The 16,414-nt window shown below is 49.0% G+C and overlaps 1 protein-coding gene across 3 annotated transcripts in view; it reads left to right on the top strand.

The window, feature by feature from the left end:
• Nucleotides 1–16,414, top strand: part of DNAAF9 (dynein axonemal assembly factor 9) — a 160,517-nt gene extending 144,103 nt beyond the window's left edge. For all 3 annotated transcript variants that reach the window (XM_003821307.6, XM_008974784.5, XM_063601022.1), the window contains 7 exons: nt 1,549–1,635; nt 5,721–5,827; nt 6,195–6,269; nt 9,507–9,712; nt 10,434–10,499; nt 11,899–11,992; nt 13,034–16,414. In XM_003821307.6, the coding sequence (XP_003821355.1) occupies nt 1,549–1,635; nt 5,721–5,827; nt 6,195–6,269; nt 9,507–9,712; nt 10,434–10,499; nt 11,899–11,992; nt 13,034–13,146 (748 nt within the window). In that variant the 3' untranslated portion in view covers nt 13,147–16,414. The remainder of the gene's footprint in view (nt 1–1,548; nt 1,636–5,720; nt 5,828–6,194; nt 6,270–9,506; nt 9,713–10,433; nt 10,500–11,898; nt 11,993–13,033) is intronic.

Below are 16,414 nucleotides of genomic sequence, written 5' to 3'. Positions count from 1 at the left end.
ATCAACACCATGAGAATCAAACAAACCAAAAGATAGAGGAACTGTTCCAGGTTAAAGGAGAATAAAGATGATAAATTTAGGCTGGGTGCAGTGACTCACGCCTGTAATCCCAACGCTTTAGGAGGCTGAGGGAGGCGGATCACCTGGGGTCAGGAGTTCAAGATCAGCCTGGCCAACATGGCGAAACCCTGTCTCTATTTAAAAAATACAAAAATCAGCAGGGCGTGGTGGTGGGTGCCTGTAGTCCCAGCTACTTGGGAGGCTGAGGCAGGAGAATCGCTTGAACTCAGGAGGCGGAGGTTGCAGTGAGACGAGATCACGCCATTTCACTCCAGCCTGGGCAACAAGAGCGAAACTCTGTCTCAAAATTAAAAAAAAAAAAAAAAAAAAGGAATGTATCTGTATATCAAAGTAATAACAACCACACCAAAAAAAGTATTTAATTCAAGTAACTTTTGAACATAGTCTTTTTTTTTTTTTTTTTTTTTTTTTTTTTTGAGACAGAGTCTCACTCTGTCACCCAGGCTGGAGTGCAGTGGCGCAATCTCATCTCACTGCAACCTCCACCTCTCCACCTCCTGGGTTCAAGTGATTCTCCTGCCTCGGCCTCCTAAGTAGCTGGGACTACAGGCGCGTGCCACCACGCCCAGCTAATTTTTGTATTTTTTTAGTAGAGATGGGGTTTCGCCATGTTGGCCAGGCTGCTCTTGAACTCCTGACCCCAGGTGATCCACCTGCCTCGGCCTCCCAAAGTGCTGGGATTACAGACATGAGCCATCGCGCCCGGCCTAATGAATGATTCTTGATTGGATCGTGGACCCTCCCCCACCAAAAAGGGGAAATTTGAAAGTGGATGTATGTTCGTGCTTCTCCAGCTTTGTGGTGCGTATGCATCTCTAGTGGAGATCTTGTTGAAAATTAGTTTCTGGTTCAGTACATCTGGGCTGGGGCCTGAGGTTCTGCATTTCTAACAAGCTCCCAGGTGATTGCTGGGAGCCAGTAAATTCCTTGGATGTGATCATGATATCGTAGTTCTGTAAGAGAATGTCCTTGTTCTTGGGAGATGCATACTGAAGTATTTAGGGGTAAAATATCATGATGAGTACAGCTAATTTTCATTTGGTTTGGCAGAAAAAAACAAAAATGCTTGTATGTATTTAGGGGACATGAAGAATAAACAAAACGTGCAGGTAAAGACAGTCCTGGCCGGGCTCGGTGGCTCACGCCTGTAATCCCAACACTTTGGGAGGCCGAGGCAGGCGGATCATGAGGTCAGGAGATTGAGACCATCCTGGCCAACATGGTGAAACCCCGTCCCTACTGAAAGTACAAAAATTACCTGGGTATGGTGGCACATGGCTGTAGTCCCCGCTACTCGGGAGGCTGAGGCAGGAGAATCACTTGAACCCGGGAAGCGGAGGTTGCAATGAGCCAAGATTGCGCCACTGCACTCCAGCCTGGCGACAGAGCGAGACTCCGTCTCAAGAAAAAAAAAAAAAGAGATTGACAGTTCTAATTAATCTAGGTCTTTTCTGTGTGTTTTCAAAGGAATGAAGACATTGAGCTGATTCTCTCAGAAAACAGTTTTTCAAGTCCTGAGATGCTACGATCTCGATATTTAATGTATCCTGGCTGGCAAGTATCATCATTGAAAAATAACTAAGATTTTTTTGTAAACCCAATGATTTATTTATTTACAGAAAAAAAAAGGGAGAAGGTGAAAATACCAGATGTGCTTTGCAAGGGTGACACATGGCAGCTGGCACGGCCTGCCTGTCCGGCAGCTGCTGGCCTTGCCAGGAGCCCAGTGCTCCACCTCTTGGGCTCCAAACTGGGAGCCTTCTCAGATGTTTCAATTTAGGGAATCATCCTGTAGGCAGCAAGCACCGCTGTGCCCTGTGTTCCTCCAGCCCCTACTGAGGGCAAAGTGCCTGGCACAGAACCAAGGAGCTATAACTTTCCCAGGTGAGACTTGCTTCTGACAATACCATCAGTCAGTCCTCTAGGGTTGCCATCTGCTGGGTTCCCTGCTCATATGGCCCAGGGAATGTTCTCTGTAGGATGCTGCACAGCCTGTGGACCTCTCCAGAGAAGAGGACAAAGGAGAGAGTGTGCTGCAAAGTTACTGTAATCATACTAATACCAACACACTGGAACATTTACTGTGTGTGCTAGCTATTGTTCTAAGACTCCACTCTCTATATGGCAGCTCCTAGCCACATGGCTATTTAATGAAATGTAAATTAATAAAAATCAAAATTTATAATTCAGTCTTTCAACCACACAGCCACATTTCAAGTGCTTCAGAGCTTCCTGTGGCTGGCAGCTACCGTGTCCAACAGTGCAGATCTAGAACATTTCCATTGCCCCAGAAGGCTCTGTTGAACAGTGCTGTTATGAGAGCTTTGTTTGTGTTGTCTCATTTACACCAATCCTGTGAAGTGGATTCCGTTATTTTATCATTTTACAGATAAGGTACCAGGGGCAGCAAAGAGTTAATGACTTGACAATTTATAGCTTAGTAGATGAAAGAACTGGATTTCAAACCCAGGTTGAATGGCTCAGAGCTTTTTCTCTTAGGCATCGTGCTACACTTATTCCTGTATAGAATGGACAATTTGTTTCTGCTCTGTTGAAGGTTTAGGGGAAGACCATTGTTAAAGCTTGGCCAGAATTAATCTCTCATGTTTATTTGGATTATCTTTGTTATTCTTACTCACTTTTCCCAAGCACCTCTCTACATCCTCCATACCACCCCTTACACCACCAACTTTTTTCGTAACAAAAAATGATCTGGCCAGGCTTGGTGGCTCACGCCTGTAATCCCAGCACTTTGGGATGCCGAGGCGGGCAGATCACAAGGTCAGAAGATCGAGACCATCCTGGCTAACGTGGTGAAACCCCATCTCTACTGAAAATACAAAAAATTAGCCAGGTGTGGTGGTGGATGCCTGTAGTCCCAGCTACTTGGGAGGCTGAGGCAGGAGAATGGTGTGAAGCTGGGAGGTGGAGCTTGCAGTGAGCTGAGATCACGCCACTGCACTCCAGCTTGGGTGACAGAGCGAGACTCCGTCTCAAAAAAAAAAAAAAAAAAAAAAGATCTGCTATGCTGTAAAAAACAAAACCAAAAAAATCCCAGAGGGTCAGTAGGTAAAATTAAATGTTTTCAGGCATATTCTTAGAAGGAATCTCTGATTTGAATCACGTCATACTTAAACAGTGAGTAAGTGGGTCATTTCTTATGTCTGAACAAGATAATGATATCTTAGCTAAAAATAAACAAACGGAGCTTCTGGGGGAACCTTCTTTCCAGTGGCTACAGCCACTGACTCTCTTGCTGCCTGAACCTCTGGGTCATGAGGCTCCTGTAATCACCACCAGGTGCCTAGAGAAGTGCTGTTCTCCAGTCCTTACTGACTCATACACAAGAAGCTAGCTCAGGGCCCAGACACCTGGAGGCAGACTAATCCAGGAGAGAGTAGGGTAAGAGGGGCCCATTAGAAGACTGTGAATCTGGCCGGACGTGGTGGCTCACACCTGTAATCCCAGCACTTTGGGAGGCCAAGGCAGGTGGACCATGAGGTCAGGAGTTCGAGATCAGCCTGGCCAACATGGTGAAACCCCGTCTCTATTAAAAATACAAAAGTTAGCCGGGCATGGTGGCGGGCACCTGTAGTCCCAGCTACTTGGGAGGCTGAGGCAGGAGAATGGCGTGAACCCGGGAGGCGAAGCTTGCAGCAAGCCAAGATCGCACCACTGCACTCCAGCCTGGGCAACAAGAGCAAAACTCCATGTCAAAAAAAAAAAAAAAAGAATGTGAACTTTTTCCTCATCAGGAAGATCAGTCCTTATAGAGAATCAGAGATGGAGGGACCCCAAAATTCTCTTTCAGGCCCCCTCCTAAGTCCATTTCTAGGAATCAGATAATTTCATCTTTAACAAGATGGCAGTCATCAGTCTCCTACTCATCTCTATATATTACTCCCCTCTCACGTGGGTCAGAGCCACCACCTCAGAGTGAATGGGCTTTAGTTCCAGGATGTGCTCCGCTCTGTGCTGTGCACACATTCTCTGCCACTTCCCTCCCACATCCTTCTCTGTTCGCATCCACCCTCCTTCCACATTTTCTGGTAGAACAGCTTGTTTCTAGTTTGGGCAGAAACCTTGCTGCCTTTCCTTAGCCCCTGCAAATTCCCCTAAGGATTCAGGTAGCACAGAAGCCAGAGGCCAGAGAAACCCCCAGTCTCCAAAATGACTTGTTTGGATGGGGAGAAGACAGGTCAGTCTTGCAAAAATCTTATGCCTACTACCTTACTTTAAAGAAATTAAGAAGAAGATACTTTCAACAATTTAAAATTAAAATTGCAGTGTTGTTTTAAAATAAAGGAAACAGGGGCAGGTGCGGTGGCTCACGCCTGTAATCCCAGCACTTTGGGAGGCCAAGGTGGGTGGATCACGAGGTCAGGAGTTCAAGACCAGCCTGGCCAACATGGTGAAACCCCATCTCTATTAAAAATACAAAAATTAGCCAGGCGTGGTGGTGGGCACCTGTAATCCCAGCTACTCAGGAGGCTGAGGGGGAGAATTGCTTGAACCTGGGAGGTGGAGGTTGCAGTGAGCCGAGATTGTGCCACTGCACTCCAGCCTGGGGGACAGAGCGAGACACCATCTCAAAAAAATAAAATAAAATAAATTAATTAATTAATTAATTAAAATAAAGGAAACAGGCTAGGCACAGTGACTCATGGCTATAATCCCAGCACCTTGGGAGGCTGTGGAGGGAGGATCACTTGAGGCCAGGAGTTCAAGACCAGCCTGGGCAGCATAGTGAGACCTTGTCTCTAATAAAAAATCAAAAGTAGTTGGGCATGGTGGCATGTGTCATAGCAACTACTCAAGAAGCTGAGGTGGGAGGATCACTTGAGCCTGAGATGTCAAGGCTGTAATGAGCTATGATCACACCACTGCACTCCAGCCTGAGCAACAGAGCAAGACCCTGTCTCAAAGAAAATAGAGCAGAGATGCCCCAGTTCCTTCTGTGACAGGTGTACACATCTATATGTACAACCTGTTATGCTGCCTGCAACAAAATGGCAGGGCATAGTTGGAGCCCTTAAAGAAATGGGAGCAAGACCGGCTATGGTGGCTTACACCTGTAATCCTAGCACTTTGGGAAGTTGAGGTGGGCAGATCACTTGAGGCCAGGAGTTTGAGACCAGCCTGGCCAACATGGCAAAACCTCGTCTCTACAAACAATACAAAAATTAGCTGGGTGTGGTGGCGCACACGCCTGTGATCCCAGCTACTCAGGAGGCTGAGGCAGGAGAATTGCTTGAACCCAGGAGGCGGAGATAGCAGGGAGCCAAGATCGCACCACTGCACTCCAGCCTGGGAAACAGAGGGAGACCTTGTCTCAAAGAAAAAGAGAAATGGGAGGGCATCCTGAGCAAGAGCCCCCCACCGTACCAGGAAGGACCCCCAAACTCAGATGGGGACTGGGAGGCTTCAGAGGTACACAGGGTCTTTGACATCAAGGAACTGCTAGTCTAAGGTTAGGTAAAACCTTCATCCTCAGCTCCTGATTTAACTGGGCAGTCATGCTTCCCAGTCTCAAAATGAAAGAGGCATATACATATTTAAACAAGTTTTTGTGTGCAAAATGGCATAGATGTAAGGGAGAATTCAAATATTTGTACTTAAAATTTTTTAAACCTTTTAAGGTATGAAGGTAAATTGAATGCTGGATCAGTCTATCCCCTAATGGTTCAGATCTGCGTATGGTTTGGCCGTCCCTTGGAGAAGACTCGCTTTGTGGCCAAATGTAAAGGTAAGCCTTGACTGAGATGTCCCAGACACTGGAAAAAGGGTGTCCCAGAGTTAATTCTGCCTCCTGGTACCATTTCAGTATTCTATGTGCTGTATGTCTTCTTACCTTTTGAAACCAAAAGTAGACAGAGGGATTTGAGGATTGTGGGTGGTCACACAATTTGGTTTCCACCCCAGTGAAAGGGTTTTCCCTCCCCTGGGAACAGTGGCAGAGCCACAGGGGAGCAACAGGGTGTGGCGGGTAGAACCTGTGAACCCTAGACCCTGGTGTATGGTCCCTCCCCAGTCCCTAAAACTCCCAGCTGTGCTGTCCTGAATTTGGCCTGTGCCTCCATGTGGGTGACAGCCCTGTCCTCTTCTTCCACCAGCAATTCAGTCCTCCATCAAGCCAAGTCCCTTCTCCGGAAACATCTACCACATCCTGGGCAAAGTGAAGTTTTCAGGTAACCAGGGGCTGGGATTTGGGAGCTGTACACCATGGAGTGCTTGCATCTCATGATGTGAGTTCAGAGCCTCTGCTGGTGCTCTGCAGACCACTGATGCTGCTCAGACTCTCAGAAACCTTCCCCACCCTGGGCCTTCACGCCATCAGGCTTGTCCATCACCCCTCTCCGCCAAGGGCCTACTTAGTCTGGGTCCTCCTGTTCCATGGCAGAGGTTTGCCCTCCTCGCCTGGATGACCTGCTCAGGGGCTCTTCTCACAGCTTTTTGACCTTCTTGTTCGGAGCCTTACACTCCACACCTCTTGAGCCAGTCATGGCCTCCTCTAGACCTAAAACCAGGAGCTGCCCCAGTGCTGAGCTCTTCAGCTCTAGATCCATTTCTGACCAAAGTCTTTGAGCTTCTGTTTGCCTTCTCCTCTCTTCTGACTAGTAGGCCTGAGGATCAGTTTAGACCTCTGGAGCCCTTGCTGTCCTGGAGTGGGCATCAGAGAAGGCCTCAAAACCAGTAGGAGTCAGTCAACTCAATGTTGAGGAAAGGTACAGTATTCCAGGGGGAGGAAATAGCATTTGCTATAATCCAGAGGCAGAAAAGACACATTTCAGGAACCAAAAAGCATTTACCGTAACTGGAGCCTGGGAGTAGGGAGAGAGGGAGTGCGTCTGTTAGGGTGTCTTCAGCTGTTATCACAGAGAACCCCCACTCAGCTAGCAAGTGTTGGCTGTATAACAAGTGAGGCGCTCAAGCAGCAGAGCAAGGCCACTGAGGACCCAGGTGATGTATGTCTTCGTGTCCTCCCCTTCTTGGTGTGTCAGCTTGTCTTTCAGGTTCCTGCCCCTTATGGTTGCCAAGTGGTGCTACAGGTCTGGGTGTCAAAGCCAGACACTGCATCCAGCCAATGAGGAGAGGCTGGCTCTTCCTGTGGGTGCCTTTGTCAGTGCAGCGCCTCCCCCAATTTCTCTGCCGACTTATCTCATTGGATTGCTGTGCCTTTCTGGACCCATCACCCATGGGGTATTGGTATTGGAAGAAGAGGGAGACAATATGGGGGGTCGGCAGCTATCAGTTTCTGCTGTAGGGGACCACTGAGGGCTCCAAGCATAGAACCATCATGGTTCAGATGGGAGAATTACATGGGTCCTTAGCTCATAGCTTTTGCTTGATTTATGTGATCAAATCAGAAACTTCGGCCCCACACCCAAGCCCACTAATCTCAGGCTCCAACAGCCAGCCCCTGCTGCTTCAGAGGTCTTGGTACTTTTGTTTTTCCCTCTCACCCATCACCTCCTTTTCTTCTTTTTTTTTATTTCTTTTTTGGCCGGGTGCAGTGGCTCACGCCTGTAATCCCAGCACTTTGGGAGGCCGAGGCAAGAGGATCACTTGAGGTCAGGAGTTCGAGACCAGCCTGGCCAATATGGTGAAACCTCATCTCTACTAAAAATAAAAAAAATTAGGCCAGGCTCGGTGGCTCACACCTGTAATCCCAGCACTTTGGGAGGCCAAGGCAGGCAGATCATTTGAGGCCAGCAGTTTAAACCAGTCTGACCAACATGGTGAAACCCTGTCTCTACTAAAAATACAAAATTAGCTGGGTGTGGTGGCGGACACCTGTAATCCCAGCTACTTGGGAGGGTGAGACAGGAGAATCACTTGAACCTGGGAGATGGAGGTTGTAGTGAGCCAAGATTGTACCACTGCACTCCAGCTTGGGCAACAAGAGCAAAACTCTGTCTCGAAAAAAAAAATTAGCCGGGCATGGTGGCACATGCCTTTAATCCCAGCTACTTGGGAGGCTGAGGTAGGAGAATCACTTGAACCCAGGAGGCGGCGGTTGCAGTGAGCCGAGATTGTGCCACTGCACTCCAGCCTGGGCGACAGAGTGAAACTCCGTCTCAATAAAATAAATAAATAAATATTTTTATTTCTTTCTTCTTTTTATTTTTTGAGACAATGTCTCACTTTGTCACCTAATCCAGAGTATAGTGGTTTGATCTCGGCTCACTGCATCCTTGACCTCCCAGGCTCAAGCGATCATCCTACCTCAGCCTCCCAAGTAGCTGGGACTATAGGCGTGAACCACCATGCCTGGCTGATTTTTTTTCTTTTTTGTGGAGACAAGGTCTCCCTATGTTGCCCAGGCTGGTCTCGAATTCCCGGGCTCAAGTGATCCTCCTGCCTCGGCCTCCCAAAGTGCTGGAATTAAGGTATTAGCCACCACACCCAGCCTCTTGTTTATTTAGATCTGCTATTGACTCTTTTTTTGTTCAAATTTAACCTCGCTTTTTTCCGGATCCTTTCTCATCCTGCCTTTCAGGGAGCCCTTGTCCACTTCTTGGGTCTCCAGTCACTCCTAGCCCTCATCTCCTTAGCATGTAACACTTTTTCCCATTCTCATCTGTGTGACCTTCGTGCAACACTGCTGCACTGTTTTTTTTTTTGTCTGTTTTGTTTTGTTTTTGAGACAGGGTCTTGCCCAGGCTGGAGTGCAGTAGTGCAATCCTAGGTCACTGCCCACCCCAGCCTCCCAAGTAACTGGGACTACAGGAACACACCATCACACCCAGCTAATTTTTTTGTTGTACTGTTGGCTGTGCCCTCCTCCCTTGGCCTCTGAGGCCTCTGCTGAGAGCCCCCCACTTCTACCAACGGGGTTTCTTTGCTTTTCCTCAACCACCTCTTCCATAACGGCTATTCCAGCAACCACCAGGGACTATGTGGATGTCTCACGCTCAGGGTCTTAGAGACTTTCAAATGCCACAAGTGCAGAGTCAAACTCTTCCTCTTCTCCCACCTATAAACCTTTTTTTTCTCTTGTGTTTCCCTTCTGGGATAATAGTGTCCACCTGATCACCCAGATCAGCCAAGCCAGAAACTTATTTTGTTCCTCTTTGTCTCTCTCTCTTACTCCATCCTTTCTTTTCCTTTTTAAAAAACAAAACAAAATGGGATCTCCCTCTGTCACCCAGGCTGGAGTACAGTGGCGCAATCTCAGCTCACTGCAGCCTTGAATTCCTGGGCTCAAGTGCTCCTCCTGCCTCAGCCTCCTGAGTAGCTGGGACCACAAGCATGAGCCACTGTGCCCACCTACTCCATCCTTTCTAAGCTGCCACCAGTCACATCAGTTCTGTCTCTTGCATTTTCTCATGGATCTATCCCAACCATCTGCATTGTCACAGTCTTAGCATAGCTGTATCCTTTCAAGGCAGGCTCTCAGGGACTAATGTGTATTCTCCTTACAGACTCTGAGAGGACCATGGAGGTCTGCTACAACACACTGGCCAACTCCTTGAGCATCATGCCCGTTTTGGAAGGGCCCACACCACCACCAGACTCCAAAAGCGTATCTCAAGATAGCAGCGGGCAGCAGGAGTGCTACCTTGTGTTCATCGGCTGCTCCCTGAAGGAAGACAGCATCAAGGACTGGCTGCGGCAGTCAGCTAAGCAGGTGGTTTCCAGAGCCCAGACAGACCTGACACAGATGTGACCAGACACCTCAGAGCTGCTGTTGGCCCTGAGAAGCCCCGCCACTGCCTCCCTGATGCCTCCCCACTGGGCTTCCTCTCCCTGGCCCAGCCAGCACTTGCAGGGACACTTTGAGAGAGGGAGGAAGCCACTGAGAGCAAACTCCAGGCAGGCCTGCTATGTTGTTTGCTTTGTGAGCCAGGTTCTCTGCAAGGTTTGGGTGCTAAGCCTTGTAGCACAGCCTTGGGGGTTTAGTTCATTCTAGAACTCTGGGACTAGAGTTAGCTGGGGCCTGGCTCTTCTGCAGATGCTCACTAGGGACCTGTCTTTATGCTGAGGGATGGGCTGCCTCACTTGGATAAGCTTCTAAATGGTTCTTGACTGTGGGGCCTCGGACTGCCCCTTTGTCTGCCTCTCATTGGTAGGGTTGAGGGATAAGAATCTACAAAGAGGCACGACCATTGCCATTTACGAAAACACTGGGCTGTCCTCTGCTGCTTGTTCCCTGCTGGCTCACAGGGCTCTGTGATGGGAAAGTGGTTTTCTCAAAGAGCAGACTAGACAGAATATTATATCCAGGCCATAGCGCACGTGCTTTCCCCACTGCTGAGATCTTAGTCGTGTAATAGAGCCCAGAGCCCTCCCCTGCCCATGCACTCCATGAGTTCTGCTGGGACCTGACCCTCCACTCCCCATCTCTGCAGAAGCCTCAGAGGAAAGCCCTGAAGACCAGGGGGATGCTGACGCAACAGGAGATCAGGAGCATCCACGTGAGTGCCTTGCCCTGGCTTCTCCCCTCGGTGGCCCAGGGCTGTCCTCGGCTTGCCTAGCTCTGTATTTTGGATTCTCTGAGTGAGGAGCTATTTGTAGGACATGCTGGAGGTCTTGCTTCTCCCAGGCCACAGAGGGAAGCTGCGTACAGAATTCTGGCCTTTGCAGCCTCAGTGAGGAGGGCACAGGAGACCTCTGGTGTGACCTGGGCATCAGATTGAGTAGAGCCAGTACTTGTGGGAGAAGCTGATGACCAGAGGCCCTGCCTTGGCACCTTGTTCAAGCAACTGCAGAAGACCTGTGTTACAGATGAACCAGCTAGAGCCCAGGCAAAAACTGTCTGGATCCAGAGGCTGCTCATAGGAAGGCTGTGGAACCTGAGGCCAGGATAAGAGGCTGATTGAGAGACCCCCTTGATGAGCCTCCCAGCCTCCAGGCTCTGACCCCCAGCCTCTGCCTCAGTCGCCATGCTCACTGGGGCCTTTTCCTGAGGGGTTTGGGGACAAAAAGCTAAAAAGGACACAGAGTCTAGGTCCCCAGGATGCCAGTAATGAGCAGGTGGGGCAGGAAAGTATTCTGGGACTCCAGGAGCCCCTGCTTTGGATTTGAGGAGGCCCCTTTCATAAACAGCTCCTATAGGCCCGGACAACCTGGGTGCTCCTGGGGAGGACAACATGGGCGTAAGGTAGTCCTTATAATGCATGTTCCCCTGAAAGCCAACCGTGAACAAGGAGTTAAGTACAGGTAGTTTATTTTGGAAGTGATTCTAGGAGACACTAAATAGGAAACAGGAGGATGAAAGAGGAGAGGGGGAAACAGCCAATAAAGAGTGTGTTTGTGGCCGGGCATGGTGGCTCACGCCTGTAATCCCAGCACTTTGGGAGGCTGAGGTGGGTGGATCACTTGAGGTCAGGAGTTCAAGACCAGCCTGATCAATATGGTGAAGCCTTGTCTCTACTAAAAATACAAAAATTAGCCAGGCGTGGTGGCGCATGCCTGTAATCCCAGCTACTCGGGAGGCTGAGGCAGGAGAATTGCATGAACCCAGGAGATGGAGGTTGCAGTGAGCCAAGATCACGCCACTGTACTCCAACCTGGGTGCCAAAGCAAGACTCTATCTCAAAAAAATAAATAAATAACTAAAAGAGTGTGTTCGCACATCAGTGCCACTGCGCACCGTGGGAACATCATCCCACTAGGACCTCCCAGAGCTCCTCACCTGAGAGGTGGGGAACCACCTCAGGCGGGGCTTGAGGTTTGCTGGGGGTGTTAGCTTCCTAGCTCCTCTGTATAGCAGAGTAGTCTATCTTGCTAGGGAAATAGACTTGTTTGTTTTAATGAGTGAGTGAAGTATAGAAAGTAGTCAGATAATTATTACAGGTCTCTTTTTTCCTACAGGTAAAACGCCACTTGGAACCCCTACCTGCAGGCTACTTTTATAATGGCACCCAATTTGTTAACTTCTTTGGTGACAAAACTGATTTTCACCCACGTATCCTTGGAACAGCGTGGTCCCTGTGTGGAACCCGGGCAGTGAGGCTGGGAGTGTGTGACCCTGTCTGTAAAGCGGTTGTCTGCCAGAGCCATGCATGTGAGCCCCAGGAGCACTCTGCATGTCCACTGATGGGTCAGGAATGCACAGGGGCAAACCTCAGGGGCGAACTTTTCATTTCAGTCTCTAAAGCTGTTGAAGTTAAATTGCTCCCTTATTGAGTGATTGCTAATGTGACTCTGGGTTACAGTTTTTTGGTTTTGTCTTGTTTTAATTTTTTTTTGGAGATGGAGTTTCACTCTTGCTGCCCAGGCTGGAGTGCAATGGCGCAATCTCAGCTCACTGCAACCTCCGTCTCCCAAGTTCAAGCGATTCTCCTGCCTCAGCCTCCCGAGTAGCTGGGATTACAGGCGCCTGCCGCCATGCCCGGCTAATTTTGTGTTTTTAGTAGAAACGGAGTTTCTCCATGTTGGTCAGGCTGGTCTCAAACGCCTGACCTCAGGTGATCCTCCCACCTCAGCCTCCTGAAGTGCTGGGATTACAGACATGAGCCACCGCGCCCAGCTTAGAGACTAGGTCTCGCCATGTTGCCCAGGCTGGTCTCAAACTCCTGGGCTCAAGTGATCCATCTACCTCAGCCTCCCAAATTGCTAGTATGGCAGGCATGAGCCACTGCGCCCAGCCTGTGAGTTATAGTTTGGATGCAGCTGTGGTGATATCCTGAAGTCTGTCGTCATCAGAGTCACGATTTACAAGTCGAAGACAGCCTAATTACAACAGTTAACCTGTGAAAAGATGGATAGGGCTGAAGCTGAAGGGCTCAGTTCTAGGACCTCATTAACATCCCTGTGACAGTAGCCATTGCATTCTTTGTAGCTGTGGTGCTGCCAGTATATACAAAGAGTCCATCAGGTTCCCTCTCTATGGGCCAGACACTCACTTCCTCAGCAAACCCCCCTCACCTGCCTACAGGCTGCTCTGGGCTCAGGCAGCCTCCCTTGTCCTCCAGGCTCAGAGCTCTCTTCCTTAATGAGATACCAGTCATGGACCAGTTCATGAATGACTACGTGGAAGAAGCCAACCGGGAAATTGAGAAGTATAACCAGGAGCTGGAACAGCAGGAGTATCATGACCTCTTTGAGCTGAAGCCCTAGAGGAAGGCTGGGCCCGTACGTCCTGCAGAATGTCCACCTTGGAGATGGACGAACGGGTGTCTTAACCTCAGCTCTCCTGGAGGTCTCTCCCTTAAGGGGCTGTCTTTGTTCTCCTTGGCCTATGTGTGCTGGCTTGAGTGCATGTTGTCTTTATTCCCTGTATAGCGCTGAAGAGCATCACCTGCACCATTCATTTTGGGGGTCGGGGGAATACTCAAGGATGAGCAGATGGGGCCTGCCTGTCTACGTGTGCAGCTGGCAGTCCAGGAGCTCTGGGTTTCTGATAACAGGATCTCCTTTGGGCTCTTGAGGTTGGGGAGAGGCATTAGGATTACACAGAGGAGCTACTGGGACTTAGAAGGAACCCTGGCTGCCTGAACTGTGGCCGTGTCTGGGAGGCGAGGCCACGACAGGCCTCAAGCCTCAGATGCTGCTCCACGAGAGCCATCTTCCCCAGTGGAGTGCCTGCCTACCCTGCTAGGCCCCTTTCCCTGAAGGAGCTGGCCGTACTGGCCGTGGGCCCAGTCCTGGGAGGAGCAGCACAGCCTTGCCCAGGCCCAGTCCACAGAGCCAGCAGCTTGGGTTGAGATGAATAATGTGTTCACAAATGAGGGGATTTCCCTTCTGGACTAAACTGAAGGAGAGGCTTGTTGCTTTCCAGAGGTGTGTGGCTCTTAAGTTGACATCAGCCTTTCTCCTTGTGGGTGGTTCTTTAGCTCTCCTGCCACACCATTTGGGTGTCCTAATGTAGGGACAAGAGCAAGCCTGCTGCTCAGGCCCCCTGGCGAGGCTTCACCTCACTGTGGAAGGGGGCGTCCTGCAGCTGGTTAGTCTTATGCCTGGTGGCTGATCACTTATGCCTGGGGTCAGTCTGCAGCACCCAGCCCTCCCACAAGCCTTGCCAAGGAAGGCCTGCTTTTCAGCCACAAACTTCAGGAAACTCATCCCCCCGCTCCCCAAAGTGTTGTTGCTGGCCCTGGGCTTGTGTGGCTCCTGAGGATTGGGAATTTCAAATAATTGCAATACCTGAGTTAGAATTCCTTCTAATGGCATTGTTTTAAGCTGGACCATAAGCAGAGGGGAATTACAAGTGTGTCCCATGCCTGACCTTCATAATTGGTGTGGGGGACAGGGGAGTCACAGCCACTGATATTTAGGTGATGTCTCTTAGGACTTGAGTGCCTCAGCTACCTGAACTGTAAATGTTTTCTGAATTTCACATATTTTTTTTTGCATGCCTTAGGAAGAAGCACATAGGTAAAACCAGCAGTTTCCAGTAATATAGGGGGTTTTTGAGCAAGGCCCCTGGAGCAGCGGAGAGACAAGATGGAGCACATGTAGTCTGTGTGCCTGGTCACACAGAGGCCTGCATGCAAGTAGCAAAGCAGCTCTCAAGGGCTTGTCAGTAAAATATATTAGAAAAAAAAAAAATTTGAAGCCAAATGAACAAAACTCTAGATACCATTGATAAGAAATTTTGCATCAAGAAGGGCTTCTGAAAAGACCCACGTGCTCCAGTCCCAGCTCCAAAAGCCACTGATGACAAGGGCCCCACTGTGGAACCTAAGTCTGGGAGCCCCCTGACTTCTGGCTGGCCAGAGGCTGGGGTCCGTCAAGGGCTTGCCTCTGCTTCAGAATCAATAACATAGATCTTAAGTGCAATTGATTAATAAGCAATGAGTTACTGTAGCTTCCTTTAGCTCTACCGAACTCTTTTTAAAAACTCAAACTTGAGCAGCCTTAGAAAAGGGGTTGGAGGGGTGGGAACCACAGGCCATTTCTCTAAGTGGGCTGCTGTGAAGTTTTAAATGAAAGCTCTAGCTTTAGGAGCTTGAGCCATTTCCTGACTGCACTGGCCTGGCAGTCTGGCTGCTGAACAAGAGTTTTTAAAGAGGGGTCGGAGCCCGCCCGTGAGAGCGGGTCTTCTCACCATGTGGGGCTGTACTACGTGGTGGTCTTGGTTTCTCTTCACAGAAATGCTCTCTCACCAACTTGCCCCACTGTCCCAGCTCCTCTCCTCTTAGAGAAAAAACTGTGATTACCTCAACTTGAATATGAAACTGTGATTGAAAAACGTCAAAACGTTAAGAAGCATCAAAGCCAAAAAGGCAAAACTGGCTGAGGCCTGTGTCGATGCTCCTCAGCCTACTCGGGAACGTGAAGGGGCAGCTGGCGAAAGGGCATTCCTGGGGCCACTTGCTCTGCCCCACTGATAAGGCACACCCGCGGTGCACTGTGAGCTCTTTGAGGACTGAGGCCAGGGGATGCCTCCTGGAACCTGCCAGGCCTCTCTGTTCTGTGAAGTTCAGTATCCACGTGATTCCTCCAGGCGGCGCTCCAGGTGGGAGGAGCAGGGTCTTCTGCTGTTTCCAAAGGAATGGCCATGACACTGCTTTTGACCATAGAAGTGGATCCAGGGACCCAGCAGAGACAGCGGGGATGGGTTCCCAGGGACAGGCAGTCCTCCAGGGGCTTACATGCTTTTTGCCAACTTTCCTGTTAGCAGCTTCAGTTTATATCACCTAGAGTGCGTGGGATAATGTTGAAGTCGCTGAAGTTATGGGTTATTTTATGTTTTTACGTGGGATTTTTCTGTTTTTGATTGGAAGAAGGAGACAGAAATTGGAGGAAATGGAATTATTATTCTAGGGAAGGGCCGTTGGCAAGGAGTTGAGCTGGCCCCTCTGAGCCCTGGGGGCTCTCTGACCTGAAGCCTGGACACTGGGCCCTTCAGGTCGCAAGAAAAAGTTCCCTCCTAAATTCTATTAGGATTTTGGAGAATTTTTGCACAGTAATAAGCTCTGGGTTGCTCCTTGGGCTTCTCAAAAGGGAAAAGTTCAATTCAAAGATTGTAAACTACGAAGTATTCCAGCCGTGTTGCTGATCTAGTTGGATAGTTGTACCTCAAAAAAGTAGGTGAGAACTGGCTTCCTCATTGTCCCAGGGTGTCAAATACTAATGACATAAGAGCTCACTTACGTGCCAAAATTCACTTTTATACTAGTTTTTCAGTGCTTTAATATTTGTAACTTAAATTTTAAAACTCATATTTACAAACACTACTGTAACTTCAGTGAAACTGAATTGTGTGATTGAAGCTTTTTGCTTATCATAGTATTTATTACACTACTTAATTCAGTAAATATATAAAAGTAGCCTTCAATTTATTTTTATATTATTTTACATGTTTTTACCTGCAGTTGTGTATGTGAATTTACCTTGGTAATCGAGATGTCATGCTAAGGACCAATAAACTATCACTGAACAA

The sequence above is a fragment of the Pan paniscus genome, chromosome 21, assembly GCF_029289425.2.
Source record: "Pan paniscus chromosome 21, NHGRI_mPanPan1-v2.0_pri, whole genome shotgun sequence".
In the NCBI taxonomy this organism is placed as follows: Eukaryota; Metazoa; Chordata; class Mammalia; order Primates; family Hominidae; genus Pan; species Pan paniscus.
This window is presented reverse-complemented; position numbering and strand designations above follow the sequence as displayed.